This window comes from Cyprinodon tularosa, unplaced genomic scaffold (genome assembly GCF_016077235.1).
Source record: "Cyprinodon tularosa strain WSP-4 unplaced genomic scaffold, ASM1607723v1 ctg1071, whole genome shotgun sequence".
Classification (NCBI taxonomy): Eukaryota; Metazoa; Chordata; class Actinopteri; order Cyprinodontiformes; family Cyprinodontidae; genus Cyprinodon; species Cyprinodon tularosa.
The window spans coordinates 47,360-66,915 of NW_024037862.1; the positions used below are offsets into that span (position 1 = coordinate 47,360).

General features: G+C 39.6%; 1 protein-coding gene across 7 annotated transcripts in view; it reads left to right on the top strand.

The window, feature by feature from the left end:
• Nucleotides 1-19,556, top strand: part of itpr1b (inositol 1,4,5-trisphosphate receptor, type 1b) — a 110,796-nt gene that overhangs the window by 44,391 nt on the left and 46,849 nt on the right. For 5 of the 7 annotated variants that reach the window (XM_038290078.1, XM_038290069.1, XM_038290103.1 and 2 more), the window contains 9 exons: nucleotides 1,356-1,540; nucleotides 11,727-11,910; nucleotides 12,272-12,534; nucleotides 14,704-14,904; nucleotides 16,895-17,005; nucleotides 18,120-18,215; nucleotides 18,290-18,424; nucleotides 18,752-18,859; nucleotides 19,261-19,492. In XM_038290078.1, the coding sequence (XP_038146006.1) occupies nucleotides 1,356-1,540; nucleotides 11,727-11,910; nucleotides 12,272-12,534; nucleotides 14,704-14,904; nucleotides 16,895-17,005; nucleotides 18,120-18,215; nucleotides 18,290-18,424; nucleotides 18,752-18,859; nucleotides 19,261-19,492 (1,515 nt within the window). The remainder of the gene's footprint in view (nucleotides 1-1,355; nucleotides 1,541-11,726; nucleotides 11,911-12,271; nucleotides 12,535-14,703; nucleotides 14,905-16,894; nucleotides 17,006-18,119; nucleotides 18,216-18,289; nucleotides 18,425-18,751; nucleotides 18,860-19,260; nucleotides 19,493-19,556) is intronic. The other 2 variants (XM_038290085.1, XM_038290123.1) reach the window with 1 other exon arrangement.

The following is a 19,556-nucleotide window of genomic DNA, read 5'->3' on the forward strand; positions in this document are numbered from 1 at the left end:
TAGAATTAAGATCTTGTCAGTTAATATGAATGCAGAGGTGAAATCTTAGACATTTTCATTTTAATTCCACTTTTAGAAACTCCATAAACAGAAGCCAATAGATAAGAGACAGAAACGTGGAATCAGACCCTCTGCACAATGAAAGCTAATGTTGAATTTTTGCTCTTCTGGTCTGTTTAAGCTTTATAACTGGCATTGCCTGAGACATTATGTTTTTTTTTTTTTATTATCATTATTTAAAATGTCTTTCATGTGGGAAATGACAGTTGGTTTCACATTTAACAGAGAAAAGTAGCCAACGGATAACACTGACTCTTTCCAGTGGGTAGCAGTGAACAGATTGTGGGTCGAGTCTTTTGATGAAGATCACGTATTTTCTTCATGAGCATTTAGTAGTTGCCCATAGAAAATAAAACTGAATGCAAAGGCATGGAAACGGATATTCCATTCTCCCTTTGGTATATTCGCTTATCTAAAGAAAAAAAAAGTAAATTTTATGAGGGATGCTACCTACTACATATTATAATTTTCACATAAAGATGCCTGATTTAGTGCTTATGAATCAGATTCATACCAGTGACCTTACGCCCGTTCAAGCTTACTCCCGGCTGTTGTGCCGCTGAGCATGCCAGCTCTCTCCTTGGCTCAACTTTGGCCGTGTCGTTGCCAAGAGACCGGCGTTCCAAGCTCCGTGTAGAACGGGACATGTTGTTGATTCAGCTGCTTGCCCAGCCAGAGATGGCTCTGATGGGTGCTGTTATGTCATCACTACTGCATATGTTGGATGGCAGCAAGAATTGTAATCCCTCTATGGATGAAAGGCAAATGTAGATGAATTTTTGTTTGATGTCTGACTGACATAATGTGTGAGTTGTTAAATTAAGTTTTAAATTTTAATTTTGAAGTGTCGCTGTTTATTGTCACCCCGTATTTTACTACGCACACCATCCCCAGGGTGATTCTCGATGATGGCAGCATCATGCTTTGGAGATGCTTCTCATCAGCAAGGATAGGGAGAGTTGCTGTCTTATTCATATGAAATGCGAGAAAATTCTGGGAGAAGAAATTTTTTAAACTGCAGAAAACTTGCAAAAACTTGCTACCATCAGATGACTGAACTTGTTCTTTTTAATCAGAGATAAATGGGCAAGGAAATCTAAATTATTGCAATGCTTACCTAAACACTGTCAAAAGACCAAAAGGTACCAGCTGTAATTGCAGCATAAAGTAGTGCTTCAAAATATTGACTCGTGACCGATTAATAAAAACCATGCCCCACTTTTCAGATTATGTGTGGACAAAAGCTTGTTTCATATTGCTGCGTTTTTCTGTGGTTTGCTCTTCACTTCACATAGTTGTGAGCTCTGGGATTGGCGGCCGAGGGGAGCTGAGTCTGGCTGAGGTGCAGTGCCACCTTGATAAAGAAGGCGCCTCTGACCTGGTGATTGACCTCATTATGAATGCCACCAGTGATCGCATCTTCCAGGAAAGCATCTTGTTGGCCATCGCGCTGCTGGAGGGGGGAAACACGGTCATCCAGGTAAGAAGAGGTCATAGAGTGTATACGTAAACCACCTGGAGGCTCAGTCTAGGTGTGGAGTTTGAACGGGGTTAAGCGGTTTTGCGTGCGTCTTTCAATTAAATGTGTCCACTTAGAGCATTCCTGTTTGTGAGCTATGTGTAGAATCTGAACCAAGAGAAGTTTCGGCACACACCTTTAAAATCTAGGTGGCATTGTGGGGCATTTGCAGCCAGCTGCAGTTGGCACCCTGACATGTTTGAGCATACATTTGATTTTGTGAAGGGAAATAAAGGGCAGAGAAACACAAAGGTGCATGAACACCGGTCTTCTTGGAAAGGTCCAAGCTGTGCAGCAAAAACACATCATTACTTCCCCACAGCTCTTCAGAGGTTACCAAGGCAACCCTTACTCTTTGGGAGCCTCACAGAGGGAGGTTTAGGACTGAGAGCCACTGTTGAATTATTTCAGCTTTGCTGGGTGTATGGTTGCATGCGTCAGGGTATCTGTGCATATTTTATCTGCATGTTTGTGTGCCACTCATAAAACCATCTATCAGGGAGTTCTGGTTTGTGGTTTTTACAGCGTGTTATGTTGCTGGCTATCTTGCATAATACCCTCAGATTTGCATGTTGCTCTTACCTGACGAGACCTGACTTCCTTGGGTCTAAACAAAAGCCTTGGCATCACTTCTATTACATAAGTGCCGACGCTGCCTGGTTGAGTGATGCCTAGAGCCTCAGGCATCCTGACATTCCAAGCAGAACCTTAACTCATTCATGCTTTGCTGATAGAAATAAAGCAACAAGGAATCAACCCACAGGCCACTGGAGTTCCAGTTGGTTCTGTGGTACTACTTGAGAAAATGGCACTCCTTACAGGCTTCATTTGGATACTTCTGTCAAACTTTATGAATTAACTTTGATTTAATTTTTGTATTGCACTGAATGTCACAAGTTCAACCAAAAAAAGTAACATTTTGTGTAGATAAATTATCAACAGAGGTTTTTTGTTTTTTTATGTTTTGTATTTTTACAGCCATTGAATTCACTTTTTTTTTTTTTCTCAAAAAATTAGATTTCTCCATAACATGGGAAAAGTCCCACTAAAGCAAGCAATGTACATTAGCTGAAGGCCACTGGTAGAGTAACATGGCATTTGTTAACATCTCAGCATAACTACAGGCTGTTCACCCTCGTTTCATGGCCCACTGATGTAGTAAAAGGAGCCTCGACCAAGTACTGACTATGTTAACTGTACAGTACACCTAACTGTAATAAAATATCTTCCTTTTTGGCCTGTTGCTATATTTGAATGTTTGAAGGGTGCAAATTAGATTAGGGAGGTTTTATTTAGAGCAATGATTTGAACATCAAAAAAATATGTTCCATAAGACATTTGCATGTTTATACACTATATTGCCAAAAGTATTTGCTCACCCATCCAAATTATTGGAATCAGGTGTTCCAATCACTTCCATGGCCACAGGTGTATAAATTCAAGCACCTAGGCATGCAGACTGTTTTTACAAACATTTGTGAAAGAATGGGTCGCTCTCAGGAGCTCAGTGAATTCCAGCGTGGAACTGTGATAGGATGCCACCTGTGCAACAAATCCAGTCGTGAAATTTCCTCGCTCCTAAATATTCCACAGTCAACTGTCAGCTGTATTATAAGAAAATGGAAGTGTTTGGGAACGACAGCAACTCAGCCACGAAGAGGTAGGCCACGTAAACTGACGGAGCGGGGTCAGCGGATGCTGACGCGCATAGTGCGAAGAGGTCGCCAACTTTCTGCAGAGTCAATCACTACAGACCTCCAAACTTCATGTGGCCTTCAGATTAGCTCAAGAACAGTGCGCAGAGAGCTTCATGGAATGGGTTTCCATGGTCGAGCAGCTGCATCCAAGCCATACATCACCAAGTGCAATGCAAAGCGTCGGATGCGGTGGTGTAAAGCACGCCGCCACTGGACTCTAGAGCAGTGGAGACGCGTTCTCTGGAGTGACGAATCGCGCTTCTCCATCTGGCAATCTGATGGACGGGTCTGGGTTTGGCGGTTGCCAGGAGAACGGTACTTGTCTGACTGCATTGTGCCAAGTGTAAAGTTTGGTGGAGGGGGGATTATGGTGTGAGGTTGTTTTTCAGGAGCTGGGCTTGGCCCCTTAGTTCCAGTGAAAGGAACTCTGAATGCTTCAGCATACCAAGACATTTTGGACAATTCCATGCTCCCAACTTTGTGGGAACAGTTTGGAGCTGGCCCCTTCCTCTTCCAACATGACTGTGCACCAGTGCACAAAGCAAGGTCCATAAAGACATGGATGACAGAGTCTGGTGTGGATGAACTTGACTGGCCTGCACAGAGTCCTGACCTCAACCCGATAGAACACCTTTGGGATGAATTAGAGCGGAGACTGAGAGCCAGGCCTTCTCGTCCAACATCAGTGTGCGACCTCACAAATGCGCTTCTGGAAGAATGGTCAAAAATTCCCATAAACACACTCCTAAACCTTGTGGACAGCCTTCCCAGAAGAGTTGAAGCTGTTCTAGCTGCAAAGGGTGGACCGACGTCATATTGAACCCTATGGATTAGGAACGGGATGTCACTTAAGCTCATATGTGAGTCAAGGCAGGTGAGCAAATACTTTTGGCAATATAGTGTATAACAGGAATCCTTGCAGAAAGGTTCTGCATTTTCTACCTTTGTTGATTTATCAAAACAGTTTCAAGGTAAAATGTTGCAAAATAATTGATGGGAAATTTGAAAAAGTATCGTTATATGTATTCCTAAAATGTAGATTAATTCTAAAAAAAAATCTAGCTCTGTAAAATAATTTTAAAGATTCTTAGTGAATTGAATATGCATCAGCAGATCTCTCACATTTTCCTGTTTTGCACAACAATTGGTTGCATGGCCCCCTTTGAAGACAGAGAGGCCATTGTTGCCTGAATGAAAAACAACAGAAAAAAACCCAGATTTATGCGAGCGGTCTGGTTGTGTGCTTTCAGGGCAATTCGGAGTTGTAAGCGAGCCAACAGAAGCTATGGGAAAAAGCCTGGATTACAGAGAGTTTAAAAACGTACTTAAAGCTTGGGTTCAGGTTGAAATGAACCATAATTTAATCCTCTTGAAAAAAGGAGGGGTAATGTTACACTAAGCAGGTTTTGGCAAGTAAAGGTAAAGTCCTGTTAGAAAAACTCAGAACACACTGGGACTCGACTAACTGGATTTTGAGCATATCATGCGCACATATGACAGAGAAGCAGCAAAGTATGTATTTCACAGGTGTCTGGTGAGGCCTGCAGCTGGTTGCTCTACTCATGCCCACTTGAAGCCTCCAGTGTTAACAAAAGCAGTGTTCACAGGGTGAGAAATTTACGGAGGCAGGAAACATTTTCATTGAAATGAAAGACCCCCCCCCCACCCCGTCGACCGCTCCAGCCGCCACATCCTGTGACCAAATGAGCTAGAATCTCAGAACTGGTGAGATTCAGCAGCAAATTTAGTTATAAACCAGTGCTGCTTGTTATTGTCCTCACACTTCACACTGCTTGCCAATTCGGCTATGTTGTAACTTCAGTAACGGTAGTGGATCGATTTCAGCAAAACATGTCACCGCAGTGACAGGAAGGAGTCGCCTCAGGCCAGTGCTTCAAAGCTATTTGTGAAAGTTGCAGAAAATCACCATGAAAGTTGGACTGTTGTTAATTCACGTCCTCATACTTTGATCAACTTTTATTGCATAAATTAAACAGCAGCATGTAACCTGTATCTAACAGTCAAAATGAGAATATAATTTTACTAAGGTGATACTAAGAAGTATCGGCCCAGATTTCAGTTCAATGTTAAAAACTTTAAGCAAGCAAAGTGGCGCTTGAAACATTTGTTATTCATCAGATTCCTCATTTTTTTTTTTTTACTTCCCTTAGCTTATCACTGTACCCTTTTCTTCTATTACAATTTGTATTTCTTTAATGTCAACATATAATATTTGCAAAAAGTTTTTTGTTTCTTACTTTCCTTTGTCCTTTTATGCTCTTTTCAACAAAATTCCCATTTGTAGGACTTGTGTTTTATTTAACTAAAACACAGACACATAAAGCAGGCCATAAGTTTAAATGTGGAAACGATGTAGACAAAATGAGACTTTTTCAGCAAAAGTATTTCTCGATATGTTGTAGCAAGTAGTAGTTTCCTTGTAGTCTTTTCCTGACACGCCATGTGAAGTTCTCTTCTTTTCCGTTTTGAAGAGAGGATAAGATAAATGGCATTCCTCTCACATCATGCATGTTATATAGAGTCATGGAAAAAATATTAGACTGTGTTTGTAATCAAAAAAACAATGGTTATGCAATCCAGGGTTAACTACTTTGTTTGTCCTAGCAAAAATGGAGAAGAGAAAACCTGGAATTCTAAAGGCTGATTGTGGCAGTACAAGGACAAAGCTGCTGATTTTGGTCATCACCAAAACATGGAAAATATCTTTAGATCGACTCTTCAATCAAATTCTTTTGAGCTTTTTTTGTTGCTATTATATTTGTCCAAAACAAGTGAAGATGGATTGGGTAGTATATATCTTTTTCTATATCTCTATAACAAGGGAAACAGGAAATCTGAGCTGTGGACGCAAAGCTGCCAAACACTTCAATCAAATTAAAAAGGTGGGGTCAATTAAAAAAGATGAGGTAAAAGTTTGTAAAAACGCAAAATGATGCAAATAACGATAGACTTTGAATTAAAAAAAGCTTTTGGCACAACAAAAATCTGTGAGACTGTTGGTGTTCGCCTTTTCTTGCTCATTGCACAGAGAACATCTGTTCAACACGTTTTCTGGTTGCATGTGATCCCTTGTAGTCATAGGGGCAAACAGTGCCACCGAAGTTACTCGAGAGGCTTGTTGTCGCATGCGGCCCCCCTCAGCTCCTTCTCAGCATGTTTCCCGTCCTCTTCTCTGTTTGGTTCAAGTTCACTGCACGGCTGCCTCTTGGAAAGCTTTAAAAAGATTTTGTGTAGAGAGTTTCCAGGCAATAGTACCATCAACATTCCAGCTCTCCTTTAACCACAACATAGCAAAAGGTGTCATTTTTCAAATGATTTACTTTATGGAAGCTTAATTTTGAGCTGTTTATGTCAGATTGTTCTTTTCGGTTGTCATTGGAGCAAACCCAGACTTTGCTTGGCCGTTTGCCTGCACAGATTTCTGAGAAGATGCGTCACTTTAAATGACCCATGGTATGTGGCTGTCTTGTGACATCCTTAAAGAGTAGATATCAGTGGATGCCAGCTGGGCGGTGGTAAACTATCAAAGAGCTGCTACCCAATAAGAACAGAGATGGCTTTGTCACAACCTGAGGTGTCAGGCTGCAGAGGCGGGAGGCGAGTAAAACCAGAGAGCTGGTGGTATAAACAGGCCTTACATAACCGTCTCATGTTGATGCCAGGAGCCAGAGTGGCATCTGACAGGAAGTGAAGTAAAAAGTAGATGCGGTAAATCATCAGAGAAAAGGCCCCGCTGTGCCTCCATGTTGATCCTGTAGATTATGGGAGGGAGCGGCATGTGAGTCTAAACCTACATGACTGGCAACAGCAGGACGGCTCCCAGCGACCTTAATGGCTCCGTAGTGATGCACAAAAAGGGTCAATCTCCCCCGTGGACAGAGCTCAGGCTAATTGGCTGACTGACAGCTTATTTTAAGAATGACTCAACAAGCACTAAGGAGAAGCATGTGCTGAACACATTATCTTGAGAGGTTAATCACCTTTTAAGCTGGACCTTTTTCTTGAAATGTTCTGACTCATGGTGTATTTGTTGTCATGTTAAAAAGTAACTGCCAGTATTTTGGGGAGTTGTACACTGCAAAAAAGATCTAAAAATTTCTTAAATCAAGTGTATTTACTCTAAATCTGAGTAGATAAATTAGATGATTAGCCAATGGAATGAGTATTTTTACTCTTAATTATTGTATTACCTTAATTATTTTATTTTAAGCACCTGAAATAAGACAATGCTATTGTTTGTTCTTATTTTAAATGTAAATTGTCTTTTTCCATTGGCAAAGTGTCTCACTTACCTCCTCAATAAAAAAAAAAGAAAAATTAACTTATTTTAAGAAAAAAGTACTTAAATTTAAATTAATTGCCTTGGAGCTGTTTGAGAAATTAAAATACCTTAAACTTGTAGAATAAGTGCGGGCTTTGCATTGTATTTAACTTCATCCATCTTCCGGTAAACGCTATGCAACCATCCTTTAGATGTAAAAACGGGACTTGAATTGACTCACTGAACCTTTTAAGAGATACACAAACCAATTATTAGTATTTTTTTACTTAAAATCACCAGACAACTTGTAATTCCATAGTTGAAGTAGAAATGAACAAGCCAAGACATGTCTGAGCAAAGTTATTTACCATTCTTACCCCACAGTGATCATCATCAGCAGATATACTTTGGTTGAAAACAAATTAAGTTTGATATCCACCCTGAATTGGAGCAAACAGAACCCCAATGCAACATTTTCATGCTATTCCTTTTGCCCAGGGCATGTACGACAGCCAAGTGCTAACAAAATGAATGTGAAGAAATTGAGTTTTATGGAACAAGTCATGAGTTCTGTTTTTAATACATAGAATCCCGGAGCTGTTGTTTTGTTTGGAGGAATGTTTCTCCTTGAAAAAGGCTGTTTGTTTATCAGATCGCTATCAGTAAATGACCCCGTCTTGTTAGTTGCTTGAAAAACAAGCAGGAGGAAATTGTTGCATAAAGAGAGGAGAAAAAAAAAAGTTAATTGATGAAGTAATGTGATTTTTTTTTTTTTTTTTTTTTTTCCCCCCCTTTCCGGCCCCTTGCCAGGTAATTCTGCAAGTCCACACTCAATTGCTTGTCCTTTTTGCTGTTACCAAATTATTTCTGCACAAGTATGATACCTAAGTGTGATGCACAGCGATTCTGTTTCATTGTGTGTATTTTTTTCTCCACTGTTAGAAAACTAATTGAGTTAGGCTGAGCCTGGATAGAGTCTTATGTAACTTGCTTTCTAAACTGCCCCAGAATCTCTGTACGTGATAAGTCCTGCTTACATCAACCAACCCCACCTCCCTTCCTACTTTCGGACTCTTTTCCTCTCACACCACACGTTCCCTTCGTGCCATTCTGGCAATGAAAGTAGGACAGGGTTTTCCTCTCTCCCCATGCCTGGCACTCTGCAGCTCGTCCTCTGTGGGCTGATGTAAGTGTTTAGCGCTGAGGTGCTGTGTGCCCTCATTGTAACCACTCAGCTGATTACACTTCTTATGTAAGGAGGGGTGGGCATTGTTACAAGGAAAATGGGCTAGAACAGATGAGGAGATTGCAGAAAAAAAAAACCCAGCTCCTGCTTACAAGGCTGTCGCAGAAGGTTTCCCTCTTGTTCTTAAATCATGTGTAGAACATTTACTTCCCTGCCATTTCCTTGGTAAACCTTCCCACTTAACAAAAAAATTACATCTGAAAAAACTTCATTAGGGTCTCTTGTTGTCACACAAATTCAGCTTGTGTTTGAAGCTTTTACTTTCCTGTTAAACGCATGCACGCTTTGAAGTATGTGCATGAGCAATATGCGGATGAGTTGAGGGACTGGTTTTACGGCTGAAGCCTTTTTTGTTTGCATGCTTTTGTAATCTGCTGCAAACTAATCCAACCTCTTGTCTTGGGTTTTGCTGTCGACGGAGTGTTTGTAGACATTGACATCCAGCATTGTCACCAGCATGCCACAAATATGTCACTGGTCAAGGGTCACAGGAGCAGGGTAATGTCAGGTGAACACAGAGGAGCTTGTTTTCCTGTGAAATGACTCTTATGTAACTGTGTCAAACCAAACAACTGAATTACTGCCTTGCGACCGAAACCATAACAGCACAACAGGGGATATTTTGAAAAAAATCAAACACAGTCATACTCAAGTTAAAATAGTACTGAAAAGTTAATTTATTTAGTTATTGAATATGTAAAATGAACCACATTATTTACACAGACCCATGTTTCAATCCTATTATTTTTGGTGTTTTACCAATTTTAACAAATGATTAACATTAGGACATTAAATAAACTTTTTATGCAGAATGTTAGGCTTATAAGTAGACTTATAAAAGTTATTTTTAAGTTATTGTCCATATTTGACATTTTTTAAACAAACCAGCCTGATCTGAACTATAATTCTTCCTTAGTCAATAAGACTAAAATGAGTTTACGTCATAAAACCAAATATTGTTTTAATGAATAAATAAAAGACATTGTGACTTTGTTAGTAAAGAATTTGTCATGTCGATGACTATAGTAATCGTGATGACGGTAATAATTATTGTAATAATTGATAAGATTGTTTAATTACTCAGTTCTGTTAGATTGTTTATTATAGTAAACTAGGATAAGGATTATAGACCAATTAAGAGTATATTGCCAAATCATTTGAAAGCAACTATTTACACAAAGCACAGTTTTCTGGTAGGTTATCAATTGGATAACAAAAGGATAAAAACACCAACTTGTTAACCAGTGTTGCAATATTGCAGTCATTTGTTCTAAAGATTCTAACGGCAATTCATCTTGTGGCAGGAAGTTGTGTTGCAGTATAGCAGCTCTACTTTTGTAAACGTGTATGAAGGCAGTATGAGAAGTGTCTAATGACTTTCTGGGCCCTAGTCCTTCAGTGGTTCTGAAACAGATCTCTGAAAGCGCATAAAACCCTCCCATGACCCTTTCAGTTCCCGTCACTATCTTCTGCAGGACCTTCTTATTTGGCATTGTGCTGTTGGATGACCACACTGAAATAGTAAATGCATCTGCAAACTCTAAACCACACTTATGTGGGATGTTGTGATATGCTGGTAAAAAGTGAGGGTTGTTTCAGTTTCTTCAGCAAGTGTAGCCTCTGCTGGGCCGGTTTTATTATCTGTACCGGTATTCTTTGGGCTAGCGCGGCCGTCCAACATCTGTTATCTCAGGAATTATTACCCAGTCTCTCTTCACTGCAATTAAAGTATAAGCCTTACAACATATTAAGGATAATTGCTAAAAAGGTTCTATTCAGAAATGAAAAAATATTTAAAAAAAAAACAGATTGTTGGTAAAAGATTTACAGTTAAAACCTTGCTTAAGTTTTTAATTAAAACCAATTGTGGGTTCATAAGGTTCTTTGTCAATCATCAGAAGAGTTCCTGAGGTCTAACTATAAAGCTGTTACATAATTGAATCCAGTAATCCACAACCCACAATCAAGGATTTGCATACTACTCTTTTTTTCAAGTGCTTAATAATATTTTGGCTAAAGCAAAACTATATAAATTTTATGTTGTCAAGTTTAACTTGGGGACACACATGACAAAGATTGAATTATGCTGTTTATGGATTTAATACAGGGAGGGTGCTAGATTAGTGCGAGAGTTTCCAAGAAATAAGAACTTTGTTGAATATTATATATTTTTTTTATGCTGTAGGGAAGGTCAGTGGAAGCTTTGCACATATAAGATTGATTTTCAATGGGGAAACAGAGGAGAGTTGTTCTTTTGACTACAGCCACTGCTGGCTTACTCACTTTTTGCTGAACACGAGAAACTGCGAGTGATTTCAAGTTGTAACCAAATTTTCCAACAACACAGGGAAGGTAGCTATTTTTAAAAAATAGTCACTAACAAGGTCTAAAAATATAGCACCAAATTTGCTAAGAAATAGGGGTGTGGGAAAAAATCGTTTTGGCGATATATCGTCATTTTCGGCTGCCCGATATAATATCGATCTTTCCGTTCCTAAACTTTTTTTTACCTAAAGTAATGAGAGAAAATGGTCTACCTCTGCACTGCCAACCGGGCATATAGCGCTGTGGAGCCCTTTTGTTGCGCAGCGCAGCACCATATCTGTAGTTGAGGCAGTCACAGTGGACTAACTCAATCTCCAAACAACATGGATACTATATATAGTGATTTTGCAATAACGCAATATCGTATCGTGACCCAAGTATCGTGACACGTATCATGTCGCGACACCCATGCCATACTCCCTACTAAGCGATCATCAGGGTTCTGTAATAGGCCATCATTTTGCCATTACACCCCTTATATTTTTTTCTGCAAATAAAGAGAAGTCCTCTAATGTTTAACTGTCTTTTTGCCTGTATTTAGAAAAATAACAGAACCGGCATAAATTTTAAAGTTATCTTGTGTTTTTGTTTTTCCAGAGGTCATTTTATAACCGTTTAACTGGAGACAACAAGTCAGAAAAATTCTTCAAGGTGTTTTATGAGCGCATGAAGCTGGCCCAGCAGGAGATTAAAGCCACTGTTACAGTCAACACCAGCGACCTGGGCAGCAAAAAGAAGGAGGAGGAACCGCCAGACAAAGACATGCCGATGCGGAAGAAAGGTGAGGGAGGATCAGTAGTTGGAGGCACCAACAAAACGTGAGGTGAAATGGCTTTAAAAAGACACAGTGGCTTTTAAACTAAAACCAATTGTGAATCCCTAATGTGAAAACACACACCTCTATTTCCAGTCCTGTATTTGATCTGACTTCCTGGTCTTTAAATACTCTGATCTGTTAGGTATGTTAAATGTTGTTATGCTGCTAGACAAAAAAATGTCCAGCAGCGTAAGGGAGATATAGAACAGAAGATTGCTTGTGGCACTACAGAAGTTTTTAATAAATACTGTACCACTATTTTAATTAGGTATCTAATTTCAGTGATTTTTCTCTATTTGACTCACTTTTCTATGATTTTGGTTAGTGAAAGATGTGCCAGTGGTTGCGATGGTGACTGAGGAAGTGAAGGAGCAGTTGGTGGAGGCCTCTGCTGTCACCAAGAAGGCCTTCACAACCTACCGTCGTGAGGCGGAGGCCGAGGAGCACCAGGCGGCTGCCGACGGTACCCCTGTTCAGACTGCAGATAAGGGCCAAGACGAAGGCGAGATGAGTGTCATCATCACCATCATGCAGCCCATCCTGCGCCTTATGCAGCTGCTCTGTGAGAACCACAACAGAGATCTGCAGGTTAGCCTTCAAGGAATAGTACACCCAAAACATGATTAGCCTTCATTTTCTACTCACCCCCATGCTGAACAAAACTCTGGAGTACTTTTTTGATATCTCAAATGCATCTGGAGATCTGGGAGGCTTCTTGCTGTCTGCTGACATTCAAATAATGGAGGTCTATGGTGCCCGAGACAGAAAGGTCCATAAAAGTCCACAAAAACGTGTCAATATTCCTCCATACTGCTCGTCCAATGTAATCCAAGTGTCCTGAGTGGGTAGCATCCAGAATTTACTTGAAACGAAGTCATTTAGAACGTTTTAGAGCATAAACAGTAGTGTATAGGATTTCCTAATAGCGCCCCCATGCGCGCTCACGATTCTACGGAAGCCGGCAGACCAAACCAGCGCATTCAACTTGGCAAAGAACTCATGCTCTTCCTCAACACTGAAGTCCTCAGACATTTTTCTTTCATTGTTTCTTTCTTTGCACAGGTAAACAGCACATTTCTTCTTCTACGCTTGCATTATCGGCAGAGCAGACGCTGAATGCGCACTTTCTTCCGGTTTGGTCTGCCGGCTTCCGTAGAATCGTGAGCGCGCATGGGGGCGCTATTAGGAAATCCTATACACTACTGTTTAGGCTCTAAAACGTTCTAAATGACTTTGTTTCGAGTAAATTCTGGATGCTACCCACTCAGGACACTTTGATTACATTGGACGAGCAGTATGGAGGAATATTGACACGTTTTTGTGGACTTTTGTGGACCTTTCTGTCTCGGGCGCCATAAACCTCCATTATTTGAATGTCAGCAGACAGCAAGAAGCCTCCCAGATCTCCAGATGCATTTGAGATATCAAAAAAGTACTCCAGAGTTTTGTTCAGCATGGGGGTGAGTAGAAAATGAAGGCTAATCATGTTTTGGGTGTACTATTCCTTTCATATTTGTTCTGACTGTCGGGACATCGTTTTACGTAATTTCGCCCTGCCTCTCACCAGTCATCAGGCTTCCTACCCATTCTGAATTTCAATCTTTGCATTCGGTTATACAGAAATGAAACCATGTTGAAAATAGGCACTAGTTGCAGAACTTCCTGAACTTGCTGTTTCCATATCTTTAATGTCTTGGTCTGGTTTCACTATGATGGTGTGTATTTGAAAGCTCCAGCAGCCCAGACAGAACACTTCCTTCTTGAATAGATTCTGTTTACTCTCTAAACCGGGATGGAAATTAGTAAAAAAATGTCTGTCTGGATGACCTTGTTTTACCCACCAAATCCTATTAAAGTTTGTAAGGAGGTGTGACATGCAATCTTGTTCATCTATACAATCCATTTCAACTGGGTCTATTCAAAAAGTAACCTTATCAATAGATGGTGTCAAAGTGTGTGTAATTTGATCTCTCTATAGCTATAGCTTTTTAAACATAGGCATCAGGGTTTAGAGTACACTTGCTTAACATGGTAATGGCAGTGTCATGATGTGGGAATGCTTTTTTCAGCAGAGACGGGGAAGCTTGACAGAGTTAATTGGAAGATTGATAAATTTAATAACTAGGCAAACCTGTAGAAAAACTAAAATGTCAGAGGTTATAAAAGATTGAGAATTGGACTGGGATGACCCCTACAGTAGCCAGAGATGCTACAGAACAGTCCAGATCTAATGAGGGCTTCAAGATATAAAATAAAGTCATAAGTATGCAACACTGCAGCTTAAAACTCCAGTGATGATACCAAGGTCGTTAAGAGCTGTTAGATTTCATCCAGTTGATCAAATAATTTATCAACATGCAAAAAATTGATTATATCACCATTATAATCTTTTTATTTTACTTGAATATTGCACACACTGAGATTGTAGATTTAAGTATCATTCAATAAATAGTCGAGCTCTAGATTGAGACATATTCATGTGTTAAAATGTCAGAGTCAAGTACAATGAAAACTTTATAAGCAATTAAAGAAACATCTACTTCATTATTGTTATGCACTTCTTTGTGTTAGAACTGAAAGAAAAATCTAAATAAATTAAAGTTTTCTGTTGTGAAAAAAAGGAATGAGGGCTTTTCTAAGTCTCTGTATTATTACCATCTTAAAGGCATTGACCCCATTTAAGGTAACTACAGCACTGTATAAAAGAATTTAAACTGCTCTTTCTGATGTTGTTGTTTTCATCTTGTCATTCTTCAGAATTTCTTACGTAATCAGAACAACAAGAACAACTATAATCTGGTGTGTGAGACTCTGCAGTTCCTGGACTGCATCTGCGGCAGCACCACAGGAGGACTAGGGCTTCTGGGACTATACATCAACGAGAAGAATGTAGGACTCATCAATCAGACTGTGGAGAGTCTGACGGAGTACTGTCAGGGTCCTTGTCATGAGAACCAGGTGATAATAAAACTCCTCTGAACATACTTGTGCAAACAGATTGAAGGTTTGACTTCAACATTAAGGTCTTTGCAGTTTGGATTGATTTCTGTTTTGACAAGCATTTATTTATTTAGGGGGAGGCGTTAAAATAAAGTGTAAAATATTTTCTCTATTGATGTGGCTTTGTCAAAATTATTTGCTCAAGTGTGAACCTTGTGACTGATTAAAGCCGGTGGCTGTATGAACTAATTTCAGTTCCCTTAAACTGCTTGAAAGGGGATTACCAAACATAAAAGGTCTCAATTTAAATCGGTTAATAAAGGAAACACTGAGACAAGTGTTTGGCCATATAACATTCTCACCAAGAGTGTTTCAGTACTAAATGAAAGTAGCAATGCTTGCACGAATGATTTTATTTTTTCTTCTGGGGCTCTGAGCCATACGGATTTGAAAGTTCAGGGTTTAATTGTCATTGGGGTCATGTTAGTCGTTGACCTGCTTCCAATCATGTGAGTCACTAGGCTCACACGAACTAATCCTTAAACACCTCGTCCATTTATCTTTCTAAATAAATAATCCTTGTGACTTATTAAGACTTCTTTTTAGAAATAAGCCCAAATGAGGCCTTTTGAGCAAAATTATTAAAGCCAGTATGCAGCGTATTATACAATGTCTTCTACCACAATTCAGCCACAAACCGCAGTGTATTTTATTTCAGTTTTAGAGGAGCATGAAGTGATACATGATTTTTAAATGTAGGGGAAAAAAAACCTTTGCAATTTTTTTTTTCATTCTTTTTTCTTTCAAATAAAACTCTGTGTACCAAGCATTTGTATTTATCCTGTTAAAAATAAATTGGTTATCTGGAAATCAACCAGAAGCACATGTCTTTAAAAAACAGACTAAACTAGAAATTAACCTATCACACAGGATTTTTTTCTGAATAGAATCAGAAGGACCCATATTTCAGTATTTTCTCTGTGTCTGATTAGAAATACCTCTACATGGCTGATTTTTGTTCCTTCTCTACCATCTCACTCCTTAATTATTGAAAAACATTACACTGCATTTAGCGTAACGGCCCCCCAAACCTGCTTTGTTTTACAGGTAAACTGTAAATGATTCGGCCTATGGGGTAATTTTTTTATGTAACTATTTTTTTATTTTATTTATGTTTTTACGTCTTCATGTGAGGTTTTCTACTTGGGAATAATTTGTCTCAAAACCATCTTAGTGCTGCTCTAAGCAATGGAACAGTAGCTATTGAAGTTGTGCCATTGGTTTTAGTGTTAAATGCTTGTTTAGGCTTTCTTTACTCATACAGGCTTTATCGTCATAGTCCCACATTCGGATGTTAGTACAACTAATCCTCCCCGAAATGAGACATCCTGTCCTCTGCCCCTGCAACAGCAGCTTTAGGTATCACAAAGTCAGCACCTCACACTAATGAGGTTCCAGCGCATGGGGCTCCAGAAAGCCTCCCTCATTCTTTGTTGTCGAGTGGGGGGAAAAATTTGCCTGGTACTTTGTTTGCAATCATAAAAGACATTTGAAACGCTTTCTGTAGAATGCAGCTTTAGTTTGAGGTTTGTGGCGATCTGGTTATGTAGAGTTCTTTTAAATGTCCGGCCACAGCATTTCCTTAGAGTTGAGGTCTGCACTATATGCTAAAGATACACGTTTAAGTTTTCATAAGTTGCTTTGTTATAATTCAAGATTCAAAGTACTTTTTGGGCAAGTCAATAACTGCAGCTTTCCTGGTAATATGACTGCAGACCAAGCCGAAATCCTCCTTCCGCCATGTGATTGAAGGTTAATGGGTGTTATGTGCATGGTGCATTATCTGCAGACTTCTCTTTGGTGTCATCTGTTCAAAAGACAATGCTAGTTTGGTTGTGTGTTGTGGTTTGTCGAGATGAAATGTTCAAACCAGGATCTATAGACGCCTAAGGTTTAGAATATGTAAACCTATGTCAATTATATTTTTCCTCTTTTCTGTATTTTCTAGAACTGCATTGCAACTCATGAATGCAATGGTATTGATATCATCATTGCTCTGATTCTCAATGACATCAACCCTCTTGGTAAGAAGAGGATGGACCTTGTTCTGGAGCTCAAAGTGAGTGCTCTTTAGTTAATTTGGTGATAAAGTATAAGAACATTGCTAGATTGTCGTATGGTTCTTATGTCTACATGCACGTTAAATGAAATACTTATCTAGCAAAAGAATTAACAAATAAAGGCACATTTTTGTTAATTTGCACACAAAAGTTGCAGCTATAAAATAAAAACGAAGCTTATGCTACATTATACTGATGCCATGATGTAAGATAACTCGCCTCCTTTTTGTAAATTTCCTTGAATCTCTCCATTAGGCTATAGTTACTGGAGCTTTTGGAAACCCTCACATTAAACATTAAACTGTTATCATGCAACCTGGTAGAACAAAACAAGACAGCAAAGCAACAACAAAACAGTGGTTTTTTTTTAGAGTTTAAAGCACTGTTGGTTTAGCATCAATGATCCTTTACCAAACAAGATCAACTAAGAAGAAACACATCAAATACCTTACAGGGTAAAATGTTTTAGACATTGTGCTTTGTGTCTTCTTATGTAGACCAATGTCAAACGTGTTGACATACTGCACATCTTAAAGGGGTCATAGAATGATTCTATAGGGTATTTGGTGCTGGTCTTTAAGGTCTCTGAATAGGGTGTGTAACATTGGTTGGGCTGAAAATGGCATATTTGCTGTTCTATGAGCCCTAATGCAAGCCTAGTTAAAAGCCCTAGAATGAAACGACAAGTTTTCTTCCTTTTATGGTATGCTAATGAATATTTAGATGAGCTATGCACTGATTGGTTTGGTTACAATGAGCCAAGCGGCAGAGCAAAGATGCATCATAGCAACAAGCACTCACTCACTGAAACATCAAATTGTTGATATCGTAGCGTGACCAGATGTCCTCTTTTTCCCGGACATGTCCTACTTTTCATACCTAAAAAAATGTCTGAGGGGAATTTCAAAATCGTCCAGGATTTTGGTCGCCTACAGTCCAACACTGACTGGACCGGACCGGGCACTCAAACCGAGCCGTCACCTGGTTGGGTTGAGTTGCTCCCCAGCACATGGGAAAAAAATTCCTAATAACTGCAATTAGAACGCTTCTTCAGTTTTTTTTCTTTATCATTTTATTGATTTAATTCAGTCCCCGTTGACTAATTTTCACCAGAACAACGCATCTAAGCTTCTTCTTGCCATCATGGAGAGTCGCCATGACAGTGAGAATGCAGAGAGAATACTGTACAACATGAGGCCCAAAGAGCTGGTGAGTATGACCACCATGTGAAACCGCCTCATGCTGTTAAGATTATACTTCTCTGAACTTACTGGGCCTTACAGGTGGAAGTTATCAAAAAAGCCTACATGCAGGGTGAGATTGAAGTGGAGGAGCCTGAGGAGGGTGAGGATGAAGAGGAGGAACATTCTGCATCTCCACGGAACGTGGGACATAATATCTACATTTTGGCACATCAAGTATGTCATAAAATTCCCTAAAAAAAATAAAGAAATGGTTGATAAAATCTCAAGAAGTTCAAGGTGTGCTTTTGAATGGAGCTGTATGTTCACCTATATTTGTGACTAGGAATGGCTAGATAGCATCTCCTGCTGGTGTCCATATTTAAGTCTTGTTGATAAAACTGTTACATAGGCTGCTATTAAACAACCTTGTTGAAATTAGCAATTAGAAACCTAACTCCTGGAGGAGGCTTTATGGTGCAACACCTTTTGTTATTGTAGCTTTGGCTGTTTTAAGGACTTCACCAACAGCATAATTTTAATAATACATCTTATGTATTTCAGTTGGCACGTCACAACAAGGAGCTGCAGGCCATGTTGAAGCCAGGGGGGACGTATGGAGAGGGAGACGAAGCACTGGAGTTTTATGCCAAACACACGGCTCAGATTGAGGTCAGTTGTTGCCTAAATGTCTCGGCTAAAACAGATTTCGGACATTCTTTTGAGACTTCCTAAAAGTGCCTGAGAAGATACTTTAAAAGAAACAATTCACCGGAGGCGTATGTTCAACAGTTGCTGGCACGCTTTTTGAGTTTCTTCACAGATGAATGCCAAACACCTTTGGCATGTTTGCTCATTTCTTTCTGCGCACTTCAAAGTGGAAGGAATGTAGATTGTTAAGCGTTTTGTGTGAAAGTTGCTGGTTGAGTTTTCTTTGCAAAGAATTCCTGCTTAGAACAGCTGGTAAAGTTAAAAGAACATGTTGCCATAAAAAGCAGAAAAAGGATACCCAGTAAAAGAGTGTCTGCTGTTTTGATCAGTGTCATAATGTCTGCTGTTGTGGTTTTATTCAGATTGTTCGTCTGGATCGTACTATGGAGCAGATAGTGTTTCCTGTTCCCAACATCTGTGAATTCCTCACTCAAGAGTCCAAACTTCGAGTCTACTACACCACAGAGCGGGATGAGCAAGGCAGCAAAATTAATGATTTTTTCCTACGGTCTGAGGACCTCTTCAATGAGATGAATTGGCAGAAGAAGCTGCGAGGTACTCAAGAGGCTACTGGTAACACAAACACCGTACCCTGTGCGTTTTACTCCTCAACTTTTATATCTTTTATATCCTACTGCCTAGTTTATCCTTCTGCATC